The following is a 26,706-nucleotide window of genomic DNA, read 5'->3' as shown; positions in this document are numbered from 1 at the left end:
AGAACCAGAGTAACTGACTGGCTTAGAAATCGTCATGTGACACCACCCAGGCCAATGATATTCACTTCGTGGGCCTTTGTTAAAGCTAGTAGTCTGGAAGCACAATCATGCTCAGGGAGCTATGTTGGTAGGATAAAAGTTGGCAGAATGTTGCCATCGATAGAACACCCAGTCAGAAACAAAGGATACATAACAGGAAGAAGAACAAGAAGTGACTCCCAGTGACATTGATTGAGAACCCAAATCTAGCTAGGTGAAAACTTGGAGCTATGCCCAAATGGACTTTAGTTGCTTGAGGTAATGAATTCTCTTTATTTTTGCTTAAGCCCATTTCAGTTGTTTCTTAATACCCTCTTCCATAAAGCTTTCTTTCATCCCTTGCTCATTTTTTAGAGACAACTTTGAAAAGATTCCTATATAGGTAAAAATTTGGACTAGGTAACACAATTGTCCTTTCCTATGCTAAAGTTCCGTGATTTTTGACCACAGCTTACAATAGTTTTCAGAGTCTCTGATACCGTGTTCAGATCTTCCATTGCTCTGTCAATTTCTCATGGGTAGTTTCCCCAGCTGTAAAATACAGACGATCATAGTATCTACCTTAGAATTGACTTTGTGGGAACCTAGAGAGAGGAATTTCATGTAAACCATTTAGTACCGTGCTTGTTACAAAGTAAGTGGTCAGCATATGTTAACTTTATCACTGGATTCAGTTAAGACCTATCTGGAATATAATAAAAAAAAAAATAGTGGTTACTTCACAGCCTAAAAATATTGTGCATTATACTTTAGCATATATTACTTACTGTCTATATACAATCTGTTTATATGTTCATTTATCAGGTTGGGAGGTACATAAGAATTTAATAAGCCTCTATGTTGTACCAATATATTTTTGTTGACTGAATTTATTCATTTTATTTCTCTGTATAAGACCACTTTACTTTCATTTCTATCACTTTACCACGTATCCAGTGAATGTTAATATAAATTTTTAAGTGAAAACATATGCCAAAAATCATCATTTATAGATTCCTAAATTTACAGGAGAAATTCAAACAGAAATAATAACCTCTATATGATGTTTCCCCCTCAAAGAATCCATCTTCAAGTATTTACAAGTGATATTTCAAAATTATCTGGTTTGGTATATTGTATAATTTATTTGGCGAATGTAGACATGTCCTAAAGAATCTATTCTAAATCCCTGAGAAATACATCAGGATCTTGTTATCATAGACCAATGCCCTCCATAAGTCATGATCATCTTTCTAATGAATGGGCAATTTAAATTTACTTCTAAATCAAATTGCCCACAAAATCTTTGAATCTTTTGCACTGCTTCTTGTAGCAATATATTTTTGTTGTTAAAAAAGGAATGTTAAGCTTTTGCTGTGCAGGTATACATGGCCAATTAATTAATATTTAATTTGAGAGTGAGATGTGAAATTTATTAAGGCAATCATGAACTCTCTCAATGGGAAGAGGAACTCTCGGGGAGCCTTACTCACCAGGTTCCCGACCGACAGTACACTGCTGAACTGCTCTGTCATGGGATAGTGCTCCATGGCCATGAAGAGTGTATTTAAAACAATGCAGATGGTGATGGCCAGGTCCACAAACGGGTCCATCACGACCAGGTTGACAAGATGTTTCACCTTTAACCATGGTTTACAGCAGTCCCAAATTAAACACATGTTAGCAAATTTATACCAGCAGGGTGGGCATTTCTGTCTGGATTCTTCAAGTTCTGGAAGAAAAAAGTTAGAATATTCATGAAAACTGCTTTCTTTCTATTCGGCAGCCGTTGGTTTAAATTGAAAGTGATTTTCAAAAACTCTAAATTTGTTCAAAGGCATTCTGGGTTCATCTGATTGTGGAGCAGGAAAACACTTTTAATGGGTTAGCTGTCATGGAAAGCGTGGGCACAGAAAGGCTAGTAAACTTTCCAAATTTATCTTGGTTAAACATAGTTTCCAAGATTCTCTGTGCAATATTAAACTCTCTGACAATTGCCTTCAAGGCTATCAGAAACTAATGGGTAGGACTTGCATTAATTATACTTAAAGCTCATCCACCTTCCATATAAAGCCAGACTCATACGTATTATCAAAGAACTCCTCTCAGGGGATGTCCTAAAAAACTTTACTAGTCATGCTGGATCACAGTTTTTTAGATTAGATACGTTTTTTAGGTCTTTTAATGAGATAGTTTTGTCAGTGTCATCAGTCTTAGTCAAAAAGCTTCTAGTTTAAGTTTCCTTAGATATAGGCTCCTATATTAAACTCATCAAGATTCCTTTTCTCTGCATTTCTTAATTTAACTAGAGGTCACAAAAGAAGAGGAAATATCCACCCTAAGAAACTGGGATCCTCAGTGTTAACATAAATGAATGTTTCACAAAATGGAACTCATGTACTAGTATACTAGTAAAATATAGGAGAATTTTATGTGGAATATATGTAGAATTCATAAATTTTCATAGTATGCATTTACTTTAATGTATTAAAATGTAAAAGTATCATTACAAACTTATGATATAAAACAATATTAAAATACATTTACTTAAGAAAAAAGTACAATGATTTCAAGAATTTCAACTAAATAATAAGAGAAGACAGAAATGCATACATCTTTAAGATGACACTCACAGTACTGGAACTTGGTAAACATTGGCAAAGATTTTTGGGGAATAAGGATGGGGGAAATTACCTACTATCATCCTTTGGTAAAATGATCTCTAAACTGTTGGGTGGGAAAAGGGTGCAGAACTTGTTTTCTGCCAATACGAGAGCTGCATACCCTATTACCTGCTCTGCCAAATATGAGACCACCACTTCACAGCTCTAAGACAGAGGAAAACATTCTTTTTTTCATCCATGGCATAACTGATTCTGGTCAGTCACTTTAGTATTACTACTCTAGTGACGGGAATATCCCTCCAAACTTGCTACAATTTACTAGGAACCAAACTTTATATGGGAGGAAACAGCAGATGGAACGGACAAACATGACCATAGGTAATGATTTTTTGTTCTGCTGGCAAACATTCACCACTAACTAATGCTATAAAGTTTATCACTTCCTTAAAGTAAATTAATTTCCTGATTATTTTGTTGTTGTTGTTGTTCAACTTTCTTGCTGAGGAAGATTGGCCCTGAGCTAACAAACCTGTTGCTAATCTTCCTTTTTTCTCTTGAGGAAGAGTGGCCCTGAGCTAACATCTATGCCAATCTTCTTCTATTTTGTACGTGGGTCACTGTCATGGCATGGCGTAAGCCACTGTAGGTTTGCACCCAGGATCTGAACCTGTGAACCCCAGGCCACCGAAGCAGAGCATGCCGAACTTAACCACTGGGCCACCGGGCCAACCTCAATTTCCTGATTATTTTTCACAAAATTCCATTAGAGGTAGATTCTTCAACTGTCTCTTTAGATATTGAAATTCTTCAAGTTCACAGCTTATTTCCATTTCCCTTCATATGTAATTTTGTAAACAATAAAGAATAGTCGAGTTGTACATCAGAAGAAAAATATAAATATAATTATCATTGCACTAGTCATTTTATAGATGCTTTTAAGACTGCCAAATAACCTCATGTTTATGCTGAAGATAAAAAGATATTATCCTTTATAAGAAATAACAAAAGAGAAACCAAAAACATCTCTCTCTGCCTGTGTACAGTCAGACTAAGTATTTTTTTAAATTCGACTTGTCTTTTAGTAGATAAAGAGAAGCAAACAGGATTTGTGTAGGAAAAAAACAAATCAGAGAAAAGTTCCAAAGGGGACATTCAGCCGGTGTTGCCCATCTCGACACCAGGAAAAAGTGGAGCAAAGCTGTTTAAATTCTAAAATAAAATCATTCAATTATTCATGCCAAAAAAAAAAAAAAAAAAGAAAGAGAATCTTAGACTTTGAAACAGAACAAAGCACTCAGGAACCACAGCCATCTCTCCATTATTCCTGTGTGGGTTATCCACACTGGGAAGCATTTACAGCCCAGGTTAGATCTTTCCGCTGGCTCTCCTCAATTTCTCATGTGCTTCTAACTCAACCTCCCCCTCTCCTTTCCATGGGTGTGACCAGGAAATAAGTCTATGTGGTTTTTGCATTTAAAACACTTGAAAAGCAAACAATTTATTTGTGCTCATCTCCTAGAGTTTCATCAAGTCAGAGGCTGTTCATTACTCTGGACAATGGAGACTTGGCTGTAATTCAAAAGACGAACAAAAGTTGCCAGCTGGATCAGCGAGCTCGGTTCATGGAAAGGGAAGGCGAACTAAACCACGATTAGACTCAGAAGAAAGGATCCCCAAATAAACAGATTATGTCAACCTAAGAAACTTTTCCACCATGAGCAGGAACAAAAAAAAAGGACTATATTAAAGACAGCTCGAGTTGCATGTGTGTGCTAAGTAACGACAGCCAGCCTCGATCCATGCCACATTCAAAGTATAAAGATATAACTGAAAGAAGAAAAAATAAACTTTTCATTCTATACAAACAATGAAAAACGGAATGAAAACTTAGCCATTGTCCGTCACAAAAATATAAAGTCAAAAGCTCTGCAGACATTATAACCAAACACTCAGTCCCCTGCTTCCTAAGTTGTACTTATTTCTGAAATGACATCCTTTTCATCCTAAACAACTCCAGGAGACGCATTTCCATGGCGGGTGATGTGGGTGCACTCATCTTGAACTTCGTATGCTAATTAGCGGACAAGTCCCCTCTAGTGGTGGGTTGATGCTTTTAAGTAATTTCTTACGTTAGCTCAGACTTAATGCTATCAGAAGTGCAAAGTAGGACTGTTGATTTAGACTTACCCTGTCTCCTTCTCTACTTCTTGCTTTAGGGAGCAGACATGCTGCTGACATCGGTAGCAGAACCACTGGCAGCTTCCTCTCAGTGGTTTTGCTATGGCAAGGAGCAGAAGACCAGAGAATCTTCAAAAGATTTACCTGGAGGGACAGGGAGGAGCAAGCTACTGGCAGCTGGGGGGGAACAGGGAGTGCAAGCTAATGCAGGCGAGGTTGGGGAAGAACGTACTGAGTTTAATATTCCGTAGAAATCAGTGAAAAGATTTCTGATACTGTATTAGGACATTACAAAAATTGGGTCTTGTAATACTGACATGGCTGTGATACACACAGCCATCTACACTGTGAGTTTTTTTCTGGCTGTGACTTTTAGGCTTTTGGTACTGGTATTAGTATCCTGGGATCTTTGCATTCAGACTGGAAAAGACTTATTCCAAGAATCTATCCAAATCAAGAGAAACTATAAATAACAATAATAAAGGCATGTGTGCATGCTCTGTCTCATTCTCTGTCTTTCGTTTTCCCTTGACACATCTATACACATACAAGGGCGAAAAGAGAGAGGTTATAAAAGAGAAAGGGGGAAAAGGGGAAGGGAGGGCAAGGGAGGAGGATAGAATATATTTTATATGAAAAGTATTTTCCAAGTAGTTTAAATTGATAGTTGATGTCTGAATTCACTTACGGCATGGAGAGGCACAAATATGTGAATTAGCAAAACAACAAAAATAAAACAATTGAAAATGACAATAATTGTTGATTGCCTTCTACAAGCCAGGTATGGAGGTGCTTTATATTTCATGCCTCATTTAATCCTTACAACAACTTTGGCCTACACATGATTATCCACATTTTACTGGTGAAGAAAATGAAGTTTAGAGTCATAAACTAACACATTTAACTTGTGGTAGAGCCAAGAATCAATCACAGATCAAGCTGTCCCCAAAGTCTTTATTTTGGCATTATAAGATCCAGACCTCTAAATAATATGTTAACTACTCAGATATCATCTGCAATGAAAGAGAAAGCTGATAGATTATAATCCTCTGGTCAGAGAAAGGCAAAAGTAGTTCTACAACATTTTAAAAACTTCAAAGAGATTAATATCAAACCCAAATTCATATTTTTCATTAATTTTTCTGGTTACATCAAAGGATTTTATAACTTGTGTCTCAAGTAGTTAATACAATTCAAATGAGTTAGGTTCATTATAAAAATAAATATTTATCATTACCCTCCTTCCAATGTCATGCACACGACAAGCTTCAACAGTCTAGAATTTAATCTACAAAAGTAGTATTTCAAGTGTACCTTGAATTTGCAGCAGCTTCCCGGTGGTTAAACGTAAAAATCTATACCAGATAGTAGAATCCATGTGTTGCACATGGATTTTACTTTTATTTTGTAAAAGACATAATCATAATGTAGTATCAAGTCAGGAAGAATTTTATTGGAATTTACGGAAGCATTTTCTTTCATCGTTACCAAAGGCCCACCAAGTAACTATACTGTAAGACTTTTGACGTACCTTCCATGGTGTTGGTCAAAATACTAGCCATACTCATGGCTCTTTGCCTTGCTGTAGGATCTTCCAACAAATCCATGGAAACATGATAAGAACTGGACCGTCTCTTTCGTATTTCTGTTTCAGTAGTTGTGCCCTAAAAATAAAATTTCAGATGAAATTAAGGGCAACAAAACCCAAAGCATTCCTATAATATGTGCTACTTTAAATGTTCACTCTGCTTTCTCAGAGGAGAACGGCTCATTAAGACTTTGTGGGAATCATCATTCCTAGGAAGTATTTGAAAGCCCATCAGATACTCAGCTTTCAGGGATGCCCAGCTGTGTATCTTGGAGCTTTGGGCTGGAGGGACCATGCCTACTATTGGATAGATAACCTTGTAGCATTTCAACTGATCCTACCTAGGACTTCAGAGTGAAACATATTGTTCCTTGATTTACTCTCACGTTGAGTTATGACATATTTATAGATGCATATTCAGGTGGTATAATGTATGAAAATAATTCTTACGGTTTCTATAATATGCATCAGTAATAGCTCCCTAAAATGTGAACTCCACTTGTAAAATCCTTTTGTTCATTATGGACAGGTAAAATTTCCCAACATCCTTAATAATAAAACTAAATATTAGAACTAACCTATAGCTTTGTCTTACATTCACAAAACAACTCCATCCACAAAACAACTCATCCTTGGCATTGAAACTCTAATTTAAGGCAATAACACCAATTTGGGGGTCTTTGATTTTTAACAATGATATCATGATTTGCTACTTTTCTATTCTAAAATAAACTCACCAGAATTTCAACATAGGCAGAAACTTATTCCTACTTTAGAAGATCAAACAATGAAGTTAATTATCATAAGAAAAAAGGGCCAAACTCAAGCATTTCACATGCAGGTTGAAGTGCTAATAATGAATAAGAAGTCACTTTTAGTTCTGCGAGGATTTTCTCTATTTCTAAAATAGCAATATGAGTCCTGTTCGCCTACTTTGACCTATTTGTGATATGAGTAACATTGTTTTTATTAACCTTCATATCTCTAAAGCAGTCATATTCAAAAGCAAAGTTTTCACTCAATTGATGGGATTGTCATTAATGGTGATAAACATCCATATAGGTCACTCTAAAGTTAATTTTAGGGTAAAAGAGAAGTAAAATTAATGAGAAAAGAAATAATTCATCTGTGAACTAAAGCTCTTTAAATCAAAAGGTTGTCTCTCAGAATTTAAAGTATTTAGCCTGGTCAGAGAGAGGCAAAGTTTTAAGAAAAAAATAGCGTTGCTTAAAAGTCATCTAGTGCTTTCTGCTCTATGCAGAACTAAATGTACAATCCTAGATCTGTCTAATTTTTAACGACAGATTCCAAAATCTCTCATGATATTACCGAGGAAATTCTTTCTTAAGGTAAATTGCTTCAAATTCAAGCTACATGCTTGAATTTACATGTAAAGTCCAAGATGTTGTGTGCTTTGGAGGGTGTCCTTTGCCTGTAGCTGTTTATTTTCTTTTCTCCTGTCCCCTCTGCAGTCTCTCAAAGCCACCCTCTTCTGTCTGTGCCTTCAGCTCGTGTCACACCAGAGTGCGGTGCCCTGCCTCACAGCACCTGCCGGTGAGTGAAGGCTGGGCAGGAGGGAGCAGGAAGTGAAGGGATCACACCAGCCTTGGCTTCACACTGGCCCTGAGTTGCCCCAATCTCTTCAGAGATTTATCCCATCTTCTCTGATAGGCCTTGAGTTTTATGTTAATTACTGATAAATGCTAATTATTTTCTGACTATATTCTCTTTGTATTTATGCAAACAAGTTGTGGATTTGTTTTTGTTTGCTCAATTAACTTGTATCAAAATCAGTGATACTCATACTTTATTATGCATAAGAACCATGTGGGATGTCTGTCAAGGAAGAAGATTCCTTGACTTGTTCTCACTGCCCTTTTGGTCTGAGTAAGCCTGGATTGACCCAGGAACCTCTACTTTTTCTTTAAACCACTTTATTGAGAAATGACTGACATGTAAAAGCTATAGACATTTAATGCACAAAATTCAATGAGTTTGAGGATAAGTATACACCCGTGACCTATTACCACCATCAAGGCCATGAACATTTCTATTGCCTTCGAAAGCTTCCTCTCTTGCCCCCTGCCTTTATTATTATTACTGTTGTTGTTGCTATTTGTGATAAGAATACTTGAGATAAGATGTACCCTCTTAGCAAATTTTAGGTATACAATACAGTATTGTTAGCTTTAGGCACTAGGCTATATAGTAGGTCTCCAGAACTTATTTATCTTGCATTACTGAAACTTTGTACTCTGTGACCGTCAAACTCAGAAGCAGAGAGTAGAATGGTGGTTGCCAGGGGTGGGAGGAGGGGGAAACAAAGAATCTCTATTTTTAAGAAGTACTCCATTCCAGGGAATTCTGACATAAGTAGTCTGAGGGTGAAGTATATTTTGAGAAACACTGGGTTAAAATGAAAGTATTTATTTCCTTAGCCATTTCTACCTTTTAATGTTTGTCCAACCATAATAAATGGAATTGTGTGACAAACAAAAATCATACAAAGAAGATTTTAATATGATTCAGCAAAGTATAAAATACAACCAAACGACATGGCTAGAATACTTTTATATTGGTAAATGAAATCCTACTTACCAAAGTTAAAAAGCACCTTACGTTTCACAAAGGAAATGTCAATTACATGTCCCTGTGAGTATCTGGTATTTAGTTGAAACTCTTCCCCATATGCTTGATTTAGGGTCACTTTGTTTACAAGAAGAATTCATGACAGTAATTTAAAGAGTGAAATTTGCTCTAAAAATTACAACACGATTTTTCAAGTACTTTGAGTGACTTCTTCATCACACGGATGTACAATGGCTGGGGTCATTTGAGAGAGTGCTAAAAAGTGTTGTTGCACTCTGACCTGCAAAGAGGAAGAATGTTTCCCTGCAGGATATCACATAGTTAGTAAGAGTACCTACTTCAAGAGGAAGCATCAAATTCTCCTTTCAAATGAACAGAGGTAAGATCCCTAAGATGAATATTTCTTTCTTTCTTGTATTTAATTTGATTATATTAAACATTATGCTTGATAAGTTGTTGCTGTGCTTTTTGGCAAGTTATATTACTGTAGTAATAATGACGAAGGAATACTTCTAATTAGTATATTCTACAAGACCCATCCTATGTTTTTCATTCATTTGTAGAAAAATCTGAACGGAACTGTTTGACAAAATAAGTTCATAGCTTGATTGAACAAACCCCCGGCCTTTAAGCCATAGATTCAGCAAAATTTGTAGATGTAGAAATCAAAAACCACCCCCACCAGCCACAGCTCCCTTGCCAACAGCTGCATTTTCACTGGCCTCACCTCTGGCAGGAGCTGCCCAGCAGGAGACGTGAGGGCAGAAGGGCCTCCGACCAGGGAGACCACTCCATTGCAATCCACAGCGCTGTGCATCTTCCCGTTCATGGGCAGAATGGGGAGCACCCTGGAGGCACGGCTGGCCTGGCTGACGTTGCTGTGGCGCCGCTCTCCATGTCTGTGCGGCACGAACAGAGAGTCTCTTCGGCTGTCATTGTCTTCAAAGGTGCTGTGCTCGTCATCAGCAAAATCATTCTCCGAGCCAATATCCTTTGCTCGCCCTCTGAAGCTGAAAAGGCTCGCCCTACTGTTGCGTCTTGGAGAGAAAAGGGAGCCACGGATGCTCAATAAAGACTATGGATAACAAGAAGGGAAACAAAACCCACATGATCAGAATTAGAACTGGCATCCTGAAAAATATGGGACTGGATTTGCTGTTTCATAGTTGGTGATTTACCTAAGGGTAAGTCATCGGACAGGTGGAATCAAGGGGTCATGTGGTAACTGCTGGTGGTGTTCTGGAACTCTCTACTGGGTTCACCTCTTTCATTTTACTTTCCCTTTTTCTCCCTTCTTTCATTTTCATCTTCTGCTCTCTCATTTTCTGTCATTTTCTTCTACTTTACCATGCCTTAAGATAGTCACATACCCCTCAACATTGTTTGTCCCATTTCTGACACCTAGAACTGAAATTTTTGCTAAACTCTTCTCTGGAAGCTAATCTCACTTAACAATCCAATGGAAAGCAAGTAAGAACACACGTACATTTAGATCCTTTGAAGCCAAAAATATACCCAGTAAGAACATACCCTCTAGGGACCACAACCTGATGCAAATCTTACCACAGAGGAAAATAAAATCAATCTTACTAGTAGGTCTGTTTAATTATAGTATAAGGAGCAGTTTCTCTCCCTCTCTTTGCATATTTTGTAATGGTCTTCATGAATAAATTACACAAATCAAGCTGAAAGAAATGTATGACTCATTCTCTGATTTTCATTCTCCTATCTGTCTCAAGAAATCTGAACAGCACCATATTTACAAAAACCTGGTTTTCACCAAGTGTCTGGTCACAATCGTTTAACAATATTCTAAATAGCTACACTGCCACTGTCATCATGCAGTTTACTCTGATTCTTAAGTACAGTAGCACTGAGCACAAGGAATCACTTCCTGTTTATCACTAGTCTACTTTTATAACCTCACTCTAGTGAACACTTGTGTTTGCTTGTCCAGTATCCATTTCTCCTTCTTCTGTTGACAGCATCCTGCTTATCTCTGAGAAATGTTCCTCAGGCAAGACCATGACTCAGGCCTAGTCAATGACTGTATTTCACACCTCTGACCACAGAGAATGGTTTAAAGATGGACAGGAGACCCTGTTTGGTCCATTCACAGCCACTTCTTTCTTTTAGAATTGTTGCAAAAGAGGTGCATTTTCAAATTGGTGTTGCTAAAAATACTGAATATAAGTTTGGAGCTACGGTGGGCTTCTTGCCACCACACTGGAGGAACCTGGGCTGAGATGTGGAGAAACACTTAATCATGATAACAAGTTTTGAGCCCTTGGATCCGCCTTGCTTAAAGCTACTCATCAGTATTATTTATATGATCGAATCAATTCTCTTTTTCACTTAATCTGGCTTGAGTTGGATTTCTATGACTACTCACAGAAAAAATACTAAGTTCATCATTTAAACATTGTTAGTTTTGTCTTTTTCTCTCCAAAAGATTTAAAGCTAACTAAAATTATTTTGTACCTATATTTTTTTACATTTCCTGACTAATAAGTATGCTTCTAATTTTCTTTTCAGGTAAAGAATGATTTTTCTCAATAACGCCCATAAACATCTGTAAACCACTATCGTATGTTATGGGATCCTATTCATTATTTACAGAAAGAAGTACATCTAAGAACACCAATCTGCTCCCTCAACAGATGTTATTCCTGCTTTTTCCTGTGCCCATTACCTATTATCCATTTCTATTATCCTATTATCAATTATCCTATTATTTCATGCTATTATTTCATTAGTAAGATTCATTTTTTTCCTTTACTATTTTCCACGCAAATTTTTTTAAGTCTTTCCTAGACTACCCAATTTCTTTCATGTCTCTTTTCACAAGTGACTTTGAATAGTTACAGGATTTGTGATCTACTGGTTACCATTACCTCAGAAAGAAAGGCAGACAAGAAAAGCTTGGCAATAAGAAATAAAATAGAAATTATGGGTATGTTCACTCAGTAAGAGTTTATATTTTAACTATAAGTGCTCTACTCAATTACAGTCGATAGAAGAGTTGGAGGGAAAAAAGTTATGAAATTGTACACAATGTTTCTTAAAGTTCAAAGGTGAATTGGCCATACAAGAGCATAGTTTACATGTGACAGCTATATGAAAAATGATTGTGCCCCATCTGTTAGCATCAACTTCCACTGCTGACATTAATTGCATAAATCCATAGCAATCAACACTAGTTTATCACACTAGTTTTAAAAAGCAAAACTCCTGGTTTATCACAAATAGGGAGGGAACTAATAACTTAAGAAGGTCAACAGTATCTTATAAAGGTTTCAAAATAAAATACTCAGATTGTCTTGAGACTTGATTAGAGATTGCACTCTTGACTTCTTTGTCTCCCCTCTCCGACGCTAGCAAGTCACATTGAAGTCTAAGAAATATTTCATACAGCCTTCCTACTCTACTGAAAAAATTATAACCTTGTGGTAAAGGCCTACATTATGTCTTCAACAGTATGAAAGTAGAAATGGTTACCAACACAATCACCTTTCCATTGTGTCGCTACAAAACAATGGTTTTCAATATGTTTGGGTCTTGGACCCTTGAAAAGTCTAACAAAAGCCAAGGACCCTTCATCACTGTACCCAGGCTGAAAACTTCTACCTAGGTTGATATTTTCAGTATTACTTCCAGGGGCCTGCAAAGTGAGATTAGTATTATTTCAGGATCCCTGCCCTTCCCTCTCTCTGTCTTTCTCTCTCCATCATCTTAGTTAATTGACTAATTCTTTATCAGATAAAAAAAGTCTTTAGCTCTATTTTTATTCAAATATCACTTAAGAAATGATCAGCAGTTTGAACCAGATATTCCATATTGCATAAGTCAGTGACCTCTTATAATGCTCACAAGTTAGGAAATAGAGGCATGAAGAAGAGAATATGGGGAAAATTTTTTGAGCAATGTTTCAGAGAGGTGGGACAGAGCCAACACTTTCACGCTTCACTATTTCACCTAGAATTAGTTCTAGTGGATTTGAAATAAAACAAATTGGAGACTATCTGAGGTATGTGCTGATTTGCAGTTTCAAATTTAGGCAATTTTCCCTCAGGTAACCTACCTTCCTTCTTTCCTCTTTCCCTCCCTCCCTTCTTCTCTTCCTTCTCTGTTTTTCAAAATGATCAGTGATGTAAAAAGGAGACAATTTTACAGGAATTCACATTTATTAAGATTAATGTCTCCACTAATGGAATCGTAATGATGTGACAACAAAAGTGAATGACAATAAGCAAATATCGATATTTACTTGAAAACAAATTCTATTTTAAATTTGAATTCAATTCCACTAACCCTTAATTTATCCCATCTCATAATTTTATCTGGACTTAGAATGAATCAGGCTGACCTATAAAAATTTTGCACATATTACACATAGGGTTATGTGAGACTATGTTTGCTGTAAAATGTACAAAGAACAAGTATAACCTTAAATATATGTACCTTTTAAATGAAATCAAATCGTAAATTTCCCCATCAGTTTTTTAAGGTGTTCTTTCTAGTCAGCTTGATGAAGTGGAAAGTTCAAGAGTTTCAGTGTCAGGCCAAATTTGAACATCACCTTGGCCCTTGCCAAGGACATTGAGCAATTATTTAATTTCAACGAGCCTAAAAAATAGTGAAAATAATACTGTGCAGGGCTGTTAGCATTAATTATGGTAATGTTAAAAAGAATGCCAAGCATAAAACAGGCACTTGACAAAGAATTCAGTCCTCCCCTTCTCTTCACATCTGTAGCTTGGGGATGATGATTATAGTACCTACCTAGGACTGCAGTGAGCAGCTGAAACGAGTTTCTATTACAAGTTGCAATGTACTATGTAAGTGTTAGTCCTTATCATTGCTATCAACGCTATCGTTCTAATTGTTATTGCTACGTTACAGATATTAAGGTTGCACTACTGGTGAACTTGTCTTCTGAGAAACTGTATTTCTGCTAATTCTCTTGGTAATTTCAACGATGATTAAGGATCCTAAATTTCAAAGTTTCAGCAGCTGGTGTTGGTACATAAGCCAGAGGCATCCGGTGAACAATTTCTACACCAAATAAATCATGGTATTCTTTCAATGCAAGAGCCACATTAAACATGAGACAGAGATAACCAAGTGCAATTTCATACTACTGCTTAGTGTCATAAATCTTCCTCAGTGCATGCCTACCTAAGAATTTCGGATATACTTTTAGAAAATTTTTGCTTCAGTTCCCCTTGAAACAAGGGCATGAAGAATGCACTCTTCACCGGAAGTCTGCGTGTGGTTGGAAACAACCTCACAGATGGTCTGAAAAAGTTCGCAGTTCACTTCTAGGAACCTACCACTTAGAAAACCCACAATTTGCTGGGGCTGGGCACAGTAGCTAAGAAGGGATGGGAAACATCTGTTGATAATTTCTCATGTGGAAAATTCCCCTGAGATTTAACAAAACCTCAAACCACAAAGCTTCCCAAGCCTACTGGGATCGATGTTCTAAAAATCTTCCCTGGGATTCCAAAAAGTTGAGAAAATCACAAATTCTCTGAGGGGATAAACAAAACATGTGATGATCTTTACCATTCTGAAAGCATTGTGCTATCCAGGCAGAAAGCAGTTTTATAGCTTTTATAGCCAAATTCTGGCATATCTTAAAAAAGAATGTGTTTTTTATGAAAACACAATTTATTTAATCTAATATTTTTACCTGGTGTGGAGAAGAAAACCTCTTTTCATATGTCAGCCTACTTCCTTCTAAGGAAAAACGAAAACCTTTTCTTCTTATGCTGTCTTCAGATTCAGATTTGCGGACTCCATCCTCCTTCTCTTCTTCTCCAGACTGTTCTTTCTGTTTCTTTTTCTTCCTTCTGTTTTTCAGCTCTTTTTCGCTCTTAGAGCTCAACTTTGATGCTACTGAGGAACTCTCTGAGAAAACCCCCACTCCGCCAGCACCACTGAAGTCTCTTGATTCAGCAGACGCTGCTGCAGCTGCTGCCTAGAAAGGTACAAGGTCAATGATAGTTGCATACGAACTCTGAAAAAGATTAATCTATGTCACTGATTCATTTATCTTTAGTATCACGAATATGATCGTGAAAGATGATTCTCCATCCTGGTCTATATTTTGGAGAACAATGCATTGTCACTAGACCAATTAAAGTATTAACATCAACAGACATGTGGAAGATGATACATGTGATTTTGATGAAATCCTTCAAGGTTTGGCCTCACACTATGCCTTTTTTTTTTTTTTTTGAGGAAGATTAGCCCTGAGCTAACTAACATCTGTGCCCATCTTCCTCTGCTTTATATGTGGGATGCCTACCATAGCATGGCTTTTGCCAAGTGGTACCATTTCCGCACCCGGGATCCAAACCGGCGAACCCCGGGCCATCAAAGCAGAACGTGCGCACTTAACTGCTGCGCCACCAGGCCGGCCCCAACACACTATGCCTTTTAATTATCTAATAATATGAACAAGACACTCAAATACCATAACAATGTTTTTTATGATTTAAACAATATCTTAAGAAGGCAAGAATTTAAAAATGAAAGGTTTTCTATTTTAACCCGATCCATCACATTTCCACTTCACATTGGCTTTTAGTGCCAGTCTAAATTATTAAACTTAATTCTGTCAAACATTTTATTTTAATAAACTTCTTTTTCCTCTTTGACTTAAATTGAGTATTTCACTAAGAAATGCAAAACAAAAACATATTACAGGTTATATATAAGGGAACCCCAGATCATGGCATCTGAATGAATTTGTAAATTACAATAGTACAATTTTTGGAAAGATATAGTATTTAATGTTGTTGCTACCCCAGTATATTTTATTTATCTGACTTTTAGCACATATTTACAGTACTCAGTGTTAAAAAGGAACCGTAGTCAAGATCCAAGAAAAAGTTAAAATAGGCAGTTGGATTAGTTAAGGCCATTAAAGTCAAGTAAATATAATTAGAGAAATTCTTGCCTTATTTTGAAGCCTTATCAAGTCCACATTAAAGAACTTACAGGGTAGGAGGCAGAGAACGTAGTGATTTAGTATGTTTACATACCAGTGTTTTCCTTATGCAATCCACAAACTTGCATTTAAACACTCTTCAAATAGAAAATAAACATTAAATAGGTCTTTGTATTTCCAGATTCTATGAATAATCTTCTCAGTTTGACTCTGGTTTTCTGAGCTTTCCCACCTCTAATGACACTAATGAAGAAGCAACTATAACTGAATTCCTTTTCCCCAGAAGATTAAGAAAATACTTTGATTGAGGGCATGAAGTCTTACCACTTTGTGGGCCTGAGTAAATGAGGGGTCACAAGGGAGAAAAAATGTCAATAAAGCAGTTATAATTCTCCATGTTTTGAAGCCATTACTTTTGACAGTAATCATTAAAATAAAATAATAATCTCCTAATAACCAAACAGGCTCCTAACACTTACCAAACATATCTGCCATGTTTTGAATGTCAGTTACCACTGCTGATTTTGCATGCTAAACGCCACTGACCCCACCAGTGTGGTCGGAGAATTGAGATAAACAAACACAAAAGAGCTCTATGCTTGTTGACTATACCTGAGCTTCTTCCTGTTGTTTTTTTAACTGTTCAAGCATCTGCTGGAATTCAGCTTCTTTCTGTTCAGCCTCTTCAAGTGTTGCCTGATTCTGTTCCTCGTAGGCCATGGCCACCACAGCCAGGATTAAATTGATAAGGTAGAATGAGCCCAAGAAAATGACCAGCACAAAAAATATCATGTATGTTTTCCCAGCAGCACGTAGTGTCTGCAAAAATGGAAGAGAGATTTTATTAAATTTTATATAGGATGTTACCAACTCACACGCCAAGTAATAAAGTATTTTACAGCAATTCTCTTGATTGCAGTATTTCCTGCTTCCCAGAAAACTCCTTTTATCTGTTCTCACCAGTTGATAAAGGTTTTCCCAGAAGTCTTGAGTCATGAGACGAAACAAGGACAAGAAGGCCCAACTAAACGTGTCAAAGCTCGTGTAGCCATAGTTGGGATTTCTACCAGCCTTCACACAGATGTATCCTTCTGGACACTGGCTGTAATCAGGTTAAAAAAAAAAAAAGGAGTCAGTAACTGTAAGTGTTGGCTGGTTTGCCTGTTTGTATAGATGCCAATGTCTGTTTTATAGGACACAAGGGAGACAAGGGAAGGCAGATTTCTCTCACCTCACCCAGTGCTTGACCCAGATCCATGTGGACTGGTTTACAGCATAACAGAATCTACTAAGTCTATTTGTGGATTCCTCTATGATTCACAAGTGTCGTTATTATATTGACCATATCTCTATATAAAAGCAGTCATATCATGACTACTATCTTCTGGGACTTATGGACATGAACAGAAAAATAAGTCTACAGAGAAAAACCGAAGACGCAGCAGTGTGTGTGTGTGGCAGTAGGGAAGAGGGGTGAAAAAAGGATGAATGGAGAGGAGGGAATGACTCTGCACAGTGAGGATTTCATAGTGCGACCTTCAAGATCAGGCTGCCCTGGCCTAAATATTGTGCCTCACACTTCAGGGCTGCTTGATCCTGGGCAAGTTTCCTAACTTTGCTAATCTTTGGGCCCCCATGTATAAGAAAGAGCTAATAACAGAACCTGCCTCGCAAATGTGCAAGCGTTGAATAAGATATTGTATGTAAAGCATTTAGTGCAGTATAGACAAGGAATTAAAATCATTCTGTTTTACTTATCACTGGGGGCTGGAGATAAAGGCAGCATAGTCTTTATCATATGAGCCAAATGCAAAGCATGTTACCATTGGGAATTTTGCTACAGGGATTGGTTACTAATGTCTACAATATCATCTTCCATAGAAAGAACATTAGCTTCTGCCTATGATTCTAAAATCTTGCCAAATAAGATAAAGGTAACTATTTCTCTGAATTTCCTAGGCTTTAGCTCCAGGTACAATATTTCTAAATTACAAGCATTCATGTGATGTCACTCATAATAATTAAAAGCATTTATTGAGTGCTGTAATAGCTATATATTCATTAAACAATGTAATTCTTACAGCAACCCGATTACTATACCCATTTACCACATGAGAAAACTAAGACAAAAGGAGGTGACATTATATGGTGGAGTCAGAGTTTGAACCCATGGAAACTCTCCAGTCTGTGCTTTTAACTACTTAGCTAAAATATACTAGACATACACGCACCATGCCTCAGATATAGACATTATCTTCAGAGATCTTACATTTTCAGCCATGGAGAGCACATCAGCATATATAAAATATCACACTTATAAAAGTACATGCTTATGAATTCTGTTAACTTAAGCTTCTTATGTATGTGCACTGCTTTTCTCTCTATTTTCCATTGAACTAATTTGGAAGATTAGCTGTGACCTAGTATGGAAAAATAATTGCTGCATATGAGTGCGTGAAGGAGGTGAGAATCCACACTTATCCCAGCTATTTTGAGAGTCAGCGTGAAGTAGAATTTATGGAGGGCTTTGAATGGGGAGTGGGCGGAGGCCAGGTGGGTGGGAGGTGGCGGGTTATTGAGGCTGGTGAAGCGGTGTGGACTGAAAATCAATACGAAACATCACTTACCCTGCATCTGAGCTGTTGCCACAAAGCAGTGCGTCATTTTGCCCTTCCAAAAAGTAAAAGTGACCTATTTAAAGAACAAGGAATAGAAAGAACCATTTAAAAAGCCCTCAAAATACTTCAGCCATTGTGTCTGGATAATAAAGCTTAGAGTTTTTTCCAACCATAATGAACTAGACAAATAATAAATATGTATATGGCTAAATGAAAATATTTTAATAATAATTAAATACTGACAACATTTCCGATTGAACAAATGTTTAGAAAATCTGTTTTAAAAAGAAATTTTTTCTAAAGGAATAACTATTTTAGCATTTTCATATCAGCATTTATTGAAAATATAAACTTAAATTGCTTGGGATACTTCAAGAAAGAGCCACCAAATTAAGGCTGTTTGCTTGGCACAAAAAGTAAGAGAAAGGGAAACCTTGCTGCTTCTAAATACTTCCACACAAATAAAACTTTGTCTTACAAATACTTTTTGCCTGAATTCAAAATAGATTAAGATATTTTTTCCTGCCAATTTTACCTTAATTTCCTGTGAAAAGTGGGCATGGTGTTTGTTCTTTCTATGGTGCTGCAAGTAAGTGTTGTTTTGGGTTCTGCCTTGATTGTTTTCTTTCAATGAACAAGATAAACTTGTTTCTTTGGAGATATATATTTTCTAAATATATCTAGTTTCTATTCTTAAGGAATACCTTATATATGACTTTAATAAGTGCAAAGATAATCTCAGGAAACATACACATAGATAAACACGTATTTACAAATTTATATACAAAGACATACACACACATATCCCTCACAAAAAAGTTATTATAATTGCTTTTAGGAATACTTAAAGCCTAAACTTAAGGAATACCTTAATATATATCTGGGTCATATTTTTCTGAGAAGTTTTAGATCCTTACCTCACAACATATATCAAAAAATAATTCCAGATTTTTAAAGGTTAAAGATTTAAAGACAAGTCCATTTATATGTCATAAAGAATTCACAGGGTTTTAAAAATATATGTATAGAATATATAGGTGGTTGCTTTACATGTAGAATATCTAAGTGAATATTTTTATTAATCCCGAATCAAGAAGCATTTTCTAAACTTAAATATAGAAAAAATGAAAACAAATCTGATGATTTGATTGCCTAAAAGTCAACATCACTAGGCATCAAATATAAGCAATAAGGTAAAAAATTAGCTGGAGAATATATTTGACAAAAAACACAAATGTTAATATACTTGGTAAATTAAAATGTTCATATGGATCCTCCAAAATATAACATCACCTGGTAGAATATCAGGTAAAAATATCAACAGATAATTCACATTATATGAAATATATAGCCTGTTAATAATAGTAATGAACATATTTTAAAAATTCTACAGCATTAATAATTAAGGAACAAGAGGATACACGTTTTCTTCTACCAAAAGATTTTAAAATATGGAAATAGCCAATATTAGCAAGACTTCAGTAAGATGACCACTACTGTAGGGGATATATATTGGTACGATCTCTCTGTAGAGCAATCTGACACTATATCTCTATAGCCTTAATCTGGTCATACCCATCAACCCAAACAAATTCCATTAATATAAGTCCAGCTGAAGGAAACAATCAGAAATAGAGAAAAGATTTATGTGCAAAGATTGTCACTGTGCTGCTATTATAATTTTAATAAATGAGAAACCCCATAAATAATGGGATAATTTGTTTTCTTTATTCATTTATCCAATGCATCTTACTTTCCTCAGTATAAGTCTTCATGAGAATGCTAAGTCTTAAAACAGTAATATAATGTGAAAAATGATAAAATTTCATATGGTTCTAAAAACCATGAAGTTTCTAACCTCAGAGTAAGTGTCCCAGTGTAGTACTGATAATCAAGAGGTCAATAGAAGTTGGCTAGCTAATTGTACTTAGACAGGGGTGGACTTGGAAATCCAAATGACAGAGGTGTTGGCTTCAATGATAACAAATTATACTGAAGCATATGGCATCATAAGTGTCCATCTCTAAAATAAAATCAAACTAGTTATGTGTCACATAACGACATTTTGGTCAATGACGGACCACATATACAATGGTGGCCCCATAAGATTAGTACCATATAGCTTAGGTGTGTAGTAGGCTATACCATCTAGGTTTGTGTAAGTACTCTATGATATTTGGACAACAACAAAATTGCCTAACAATGCATTTCTCAGAATGCACCCCCATCATTAAGCCCTTCATGACTGTATATGAATGAATAACTCTAATACAATGACTGACACCAAAGGGATGAATTGAAATAAGAATATCATAAAGGTAGGTTTTGGATTTATCTTCCATCATCAATAAGTGAATGGCTGGATTGAGGTTGTTCAACTTTCTGATGAGTACAGAAATTCAGATTTCATCTTGGTGAATGGATTCTCTATTTCCAGATATATCATATGCACTCAACACATACACTGAGCCAAACAAATAGGACTAAATTATTTTTCCCCAGTCTTCTTAAAAAACATTTCAGTATAATACACTGAATAGTTCAAACTACTGACTTATTTATTAAGATGACTCCTTTAGATGAAGTGAAAACTCCTGATTAATGTCTACTAAACAAATATTTTTGTTTAGATAGTATGAAATGGTATTGCTTTCAACACCGGCTTAGGAAAAGATACATTTTCAAACGGTAACTTTTATCATGTTGATTGATGATAAGGAAAAAGAAGTAAGATATTTGATTTCTGTATCACGTATTAAGTAATCTTAAATTGGTCTAAGTCATTTGGTTCATATGAAAATAGAGACAATTTCCACTTATATATATGTATATATTTTAATATTTAAAGAACTAAACTTAATAGCTAAAAAAGTATATCTTACTTTTATCTTCAATATAGTCATCCCAGTTAAACATGCTCACTGTCCTATTGAAAATGGTACCGTTCCCATCCAGTGAGTTATTAAAGAAGGAAGTGATGTTGATTTCAAAGGAAGAATTATCTGGGGGCCATTGCAAACATTTATTCCGCAGGTTGCCCATAAACAGCTGTAGTCCTATTAGTGCAAACACGCTCAGACAGAACACAGTCAGGATCATTACATCTGAAAGCTTCTTCACCGACTGGATCAGGGCCCCCACGATGGTCTTCAAGCCTACAAACAAAATCAGAGGGAGGAATTTAAATATACTATTCAACAGCCACTTTACCGACAAAAACATCATGAGCTTGTCCTGGAAAATAAAGATGTCATGCAGAATGCCAACACTATTAGTTTAATGTTTGTGATTGTATAACATTTTTATGAGAAGCCTGCTAGCTGGTGAAAATGAATGAAAGCAGAACTTGTACGTTCATTAGAAAACCGTGAATGGAAATGAACCAAAATTGTATTTCCAAACACTCCTTGTAGCAAAAGAAATGATTTTGTTACTCATGCTTAAACATCAACCTCGTGTAAATATTTTGCTTTTATTTGCAGATGTCTTACTCCCTAACCTCTTATTGATTTTAGAAAAATCTATATGAATAGAGTAGTAAGAAATCTTGAAGTCATTGAATTATGAAGTTATATATTTGTGAATTCTGCAAGCTTGAGTGTGGGTTAAAAAAGGAAGACATCTGAAAACTGAGCCCCATGCAGCCCTCATGCTATCCCTTGCTCTTTCATTTATCTGCGTTAAGAAAATTACCAGTTTTCGACCTAATGGTCAAATTTGCATCAGTTTGAATGTCTCATAGTTTAGCTTCTATGCAAAAAGCTTGATGTTATAGGATGCAAACCATGTAGCCTGTTACTGCAAATGCCTCATGCAAAAACTTGTTAAACTCAAAGGCTGATTTAGAACAGTTTTAAAGAAAGCAATTAGTAAAAGCCAAGAATCAAATCCATCCAAAATATGACGTACTGATTCTTGCTTTTTTACATATTTATTTGCAACAGGTGACAAGCAACAAGGCTTAGGCACAAAAGCTGTGATTGTAGCACCAACGGAGCTAAAGTCAGCCTCGGTGTTTAACCTCGCTCTCACCTGGAATGACTGAGATTGTTTTCAATGCTCGGAGAACTCTGAATGTTCTCAATGCTGAGACATTGCCCAGGTCCACAAACTCTGTCACATATCTGTAATAGGGAGTTCACACACAAACACAATAACACACAAGAAACAGTTGGAGATATAAGGGACCTACCACCTTATACCAGTTTCTTCTTACCTGGAATTACAGAAATAGTTTTCAAAGCTCTCAATACTCTGAAAGTTCGAAGAGCTGAAACATTGCCTAGGTTTACAAATTCTGTTACATACCTGTAGAATTAAATCAGAGTTATTCAGAATTTAGGGAAATCTAAGTCTAAGTTGGTCTTTCATCAAGACCTTTTCAACTTCAATGAGTGCTGCCACCAGATTTCCCAGTTAAGAGAAAAATGGCATTGTGATCAATCATAATTTCTTTTACTTAGGAAAGTTTATTACTTTACAGCGCGAATTGAAACCAAAGTCAAAGAATTTATTATGAGAGTTCCTAATGTCTCCAAAGTTCATAATCTGATTGAAAGAAAAATATTCTAAATTCACATAACTAAGAAAAGTGCTTGATCTGTGAAGGGAAGCCACCAAGGAGAAATATCGCGTAGGTTCCCACCAAGGATTTACTCTTCCAGGATGGAAAATACATTAAGATACTTACGCAAAAGTAATAACTGTGAAATCCAACCAATTCCATGGATCCCGTAGAAACGTGAAATCTTCTAAACAAAAGCCCCTTGCAAGTATTTTTATAAGTGATTCAAAAGTATAAATTCCTGTAAAGGTGTACCTGAGAGAAAATAGCCAAGCCCACATTAAAGATCTGGTAGGTAACTTACATGTACATATCTTAAAGGAGACTTAACAAAGAAAAATTAGAGGCTTCGATCTATATGGGTCTCCCCAGGCTGCAGAGCTTAGGAAGGGCTTAAGGCAAAAAGAAATGTTATATTCTGAAAGACATTCTCATTGACTAACCAAATGAGTATGTACTTGCTACATTAATTAATTTGAAGACTCGGATAAGATAGTTCTATATGAAGATATTGTCTAAAATACACCAGCTTTTGGTCTGATTTAAGCAAACAGGTATTAATCCAAAAATGAATGAAGCATTTGTGTTTAATAAAATATGCAACATTAAGAGTCATGAAATAGATACTAAAAAAACATAGCAAGGTGATAGGCATGAGAAAAAGAACAAACAAACTAGGTGTAATTTTTATCATTGAATATTAGTAATCACTGGTGGTCTCCGAAAGATTGTGAGACTCACAAGGAAGGTAGACAGCTACAAATATTAGCAGTCAAACCAGTGCAGTAATTTGAGCAACTGAATGAGCCATGCAAGCTTTGTCCTAAAGGAAATTCCTGATTGAAATGAACTTGAAAGATTGTCTAACTTGTCTGGTTTGGAGTAGCTAGTATGATTTGCCAAGAAACTGGTGAGACCTCAAGATGTTAAATGCACAATTTGAAATCTAAAGGACCGACAATATTGAAAGATACCCTTTATTTTCTACTTACTCCACATTCTTTGTCCAGTCTGGAGGGTTACTCATGGTCATAAATACACAGTTGGTAAGGATAGTGCACATAATGAGCACATTGAATAACGTAGAATACTGTCAAGGAAGACAAAGTTCAACAGAAAATCTCACTTTCATACACCACCATCCCTTTCACCATCATGAAATTTAGGACTTTTATGCCCTTATTAATTTATTCTTGCTTGTATTTTCCATTTCTGCAAATTTTTTTTGGTGAGGAAGATTGGCCTTAAGTTAACATTCATTGTCAATCCTCTCCTTCTACTTTAGGAAGATTGTCACTGAGCTAACATCTGTGCCAGTCTTCCTCTATTTCATATGTGGGATGCTGCCATAACATGCCTTGATGAGCCGTGTGCAGGTCAGAGCCTGGGATCCAAACCTGCAAACTCCAGGGTGCCGAAGTGGAACCCACGAATTTAAACACTATGCCACCAGGCTGGCCCCTACATTTCTGTAACTTTAACAACCCCATATCTGGGCCATGTCAGGCCAAGCCATCAACTATTTTGAGGCTAGTTAGGAGCTTTTAGTAATTAAAAAGATTAAATGCAAAGAAATTAGTTCATAGGTAAATAATTTGCCAATTTAAGTTTTTTAATGACAGACAACAACTGAACTGCAAGCTTAGCATATATGTAAACTCTGACAAAAATTCAGCAAGAGAATTCAAGTAATTAATTAAATGCATTATAACTCCATGCTAAGGGTCACCCTGGTGGAATGTTTCTAACATCCATTCTAAGTGGAGTGTATAATATACTGTAATTGCTCATAAAATTTTGAATAGTAAGAGAAGATGGCTTGTGTTAGTGCTGGCATTTCTTGGGTTTGTAACTGTGGCTATATTACTTCTTAATTTCCCTGAGCCGTGGTTCATTTCACTATAAAAGCGAGAAAAAATAACCATTTCACAGGATTGCTGTGAGGATCAAACTAGTTAAAATATGTTAAGCCTGTTACAACTTAAAGTGCCTGGTCCATAGCAGATGCTCAACAAATGGCTTTCCTAATTTCCCGAATCACAGAGAACACTTATAACGAACATCTGGTTTGTTTCACTCTACCCCACCTTGCCTTTGTAGACAGAGCCAATGCCCTTCACTTTCCTTTCTATTGAAAAACAACAAAAGCTCTTTAAGAAATATTCAGTAGTCAGATAATTGAAATGACTTTCATATTTAATAAAAAGCACAAGAAGATTCAGGATTCAATTATGCAAAACAACAGCCTTTATCAATGTAAGTTTAGACACAATTATAAAAATCCCAGAGAGTGAATATGTGTTATTCATAACCCTTCTCACTCTTTATTTTTATTATAAATCTTCACATTACTTCCACATAACGAAACATCAACATAATTTTAAGTTCAGTAAAAGAGGATAGTGAGTAGCCAATGTTGTGTTAATCTATAAAGGAAGTTCCTTTTCACTTACAACTGGTTTTCTCAAAGCAACATTGACTTTTTGTTTTTACTAGCAGCGATATAGGGGGCATGCTCAATTCTTAGCTTGTTCAAATGCATGGACATGAAAACAGTCGTAAGTGAATGATGTGGATCAGCCACGTGAGGGCACTACAACCTAGAGAACACAGAAAAATATCATTTCAAAGATGAAATGTGTTTTTCCTTTATTGCTAAAAATGAACAAAAAATAAGATAAAATTAAAGATGATTTGCTATTAGTATATAAAACTAGAGGATCCTCTGTGTCTGCTAGCCTGCTAGGCCCTCCTGGAGAAAATAACTCCTCCTAGCAGATTGGCACCATTCTAAATGCATGGTTCCCCACCTCAATGGTCCTTAAGACAGGCCTGTATATCTCCACTTTGCTCCATCTCCTACTTTCTGAAAAGACAATTTCAAATATTCTCCACTCTCCTTTGCCCTCCAACCTTCTTCCTTCCTTCCCCACCTCAAGGTGATGACCTTATTCCTTACTTCACTGAGAGAAGAGATAGCATCAGACCTGCCACATCTCTACTTCTCACCCTTAAACTGACAAACATCTCTGTATTGAGAGCTATTTTTCCCCCTTCCATTTTCAGTGGGGGAAATTTTCAATCCCTCCACTCATACTCTGGACACCTTCTACACTTCTAGAATACTTCAGAAATCTCTTACCTCTCCTTTCTCTTATCTTTATTATCTCCTACTCTATTGGCCTCTTCCTATCAACATAAACTTGCTTAAGTCTCTCCTATCTCAGGGGGAAAAATAATACCTTCCTGTAACCCACAATCCCCTTTAACTACTTACCACCCTAACTCTTTGCTCTATTTCACAGGCAATTTCTTCAAAGAGCTGTTTATCCTTTCTTTTGCTCATGTATCTATCACATCCTCAGCCTACTAGCTTTTCTTTCTAAAAATGACAAACTCTCCATATTTTGTTACTGAAAACAAAAGTATAACGTTGAGTTCTTATCTGACATGCTCTCTCAACAGCATTCCACAAGGATGGTTCTTCCCTGTTTCATTATATTCTCTTCCCTTTGCTTTTATGAATTCTTAATTCCCTGCTTTCTTCATTCCTCATGGGCAAAAATCTC

At 36.2% G+C, this 26,706-nt stretch overlaps 1 protein-coding gene across 4 annotated transcripts in view; it reads right to left on the bottom strand.

Moving 5' to 3' along the window:
* Positions 1–26,706, bottom strand: part of LOC103559670 (sodium channel protein type 2 subunit alpha) — a 139,795-nt gene that overhangs the window by 49,911 nt on the left and 63,178 nt on the right. For 3 of the 4 annotated variants that reach the window (XM_070581502.1, XM_070581503.1, XM_070581505.1), the window contains exons 4-14: positions 24,130–24,219; positions 23,264–23,392; positions 22,606–22,697; positions 21,456–21,728; positions 18,583–18,646; positions 16,916–17,057; positions 16,568–16,774; positions 14,693–14,980; positions 9,725–10,072; positions 6,352–6,484; positions 1,512–1,750 (exon numbers count right to left, since the gene is read on the bottom strand). In XM_070581502.1, the coding sequence (XP_070437603.1) occupies positions 1,512–1,750; positions 6,352–6,484; positions 9,725–10,072; positions 14,693–14,980; positions 16,568–16,774; positions 16,916–17,057; positions 18,583–18,646; positions 21,456–21,728; positions 22,606–22,697; positions 23,264–23,392; positions 24,130–24,219 (2,005 nt within the window). Of the gene's footprint in view, positions 1–1,511; positions 1,751–6,351; positions 6,485–9,724; positions 10,073–14,692; positions 14,981–16,567; positions 16,775–16,915; positions 17,058–18,582; positions 18,647–21,455; positions 21,729–22,605; positions 22,698–23,263; positions 23,393–24,129; positions 24,228–26,706 lie in introns of all 4 variants that reach the window. The other variant, XM_070581506.1, reaches the window with a different exon arrangement.

Source organism: Equus przewalskii, chromosome 17 (genome assembly GCF_037783145.1).
Source record: "Equus przewalskii isolate Varuska chromosome 17, EquPr2, whole genome shotgun sequence".
NCBI classification, from domain to species: Eukaryota; Metazoa; Chordata; class Mammalia; order Perissodactyla; family Equidae; genus Equus; species Equus przewalskii.
Note: the sequence above shows the minus strand (reverse complement) of the source record. Positions and strands in the feature narration are given on the sequence as shown.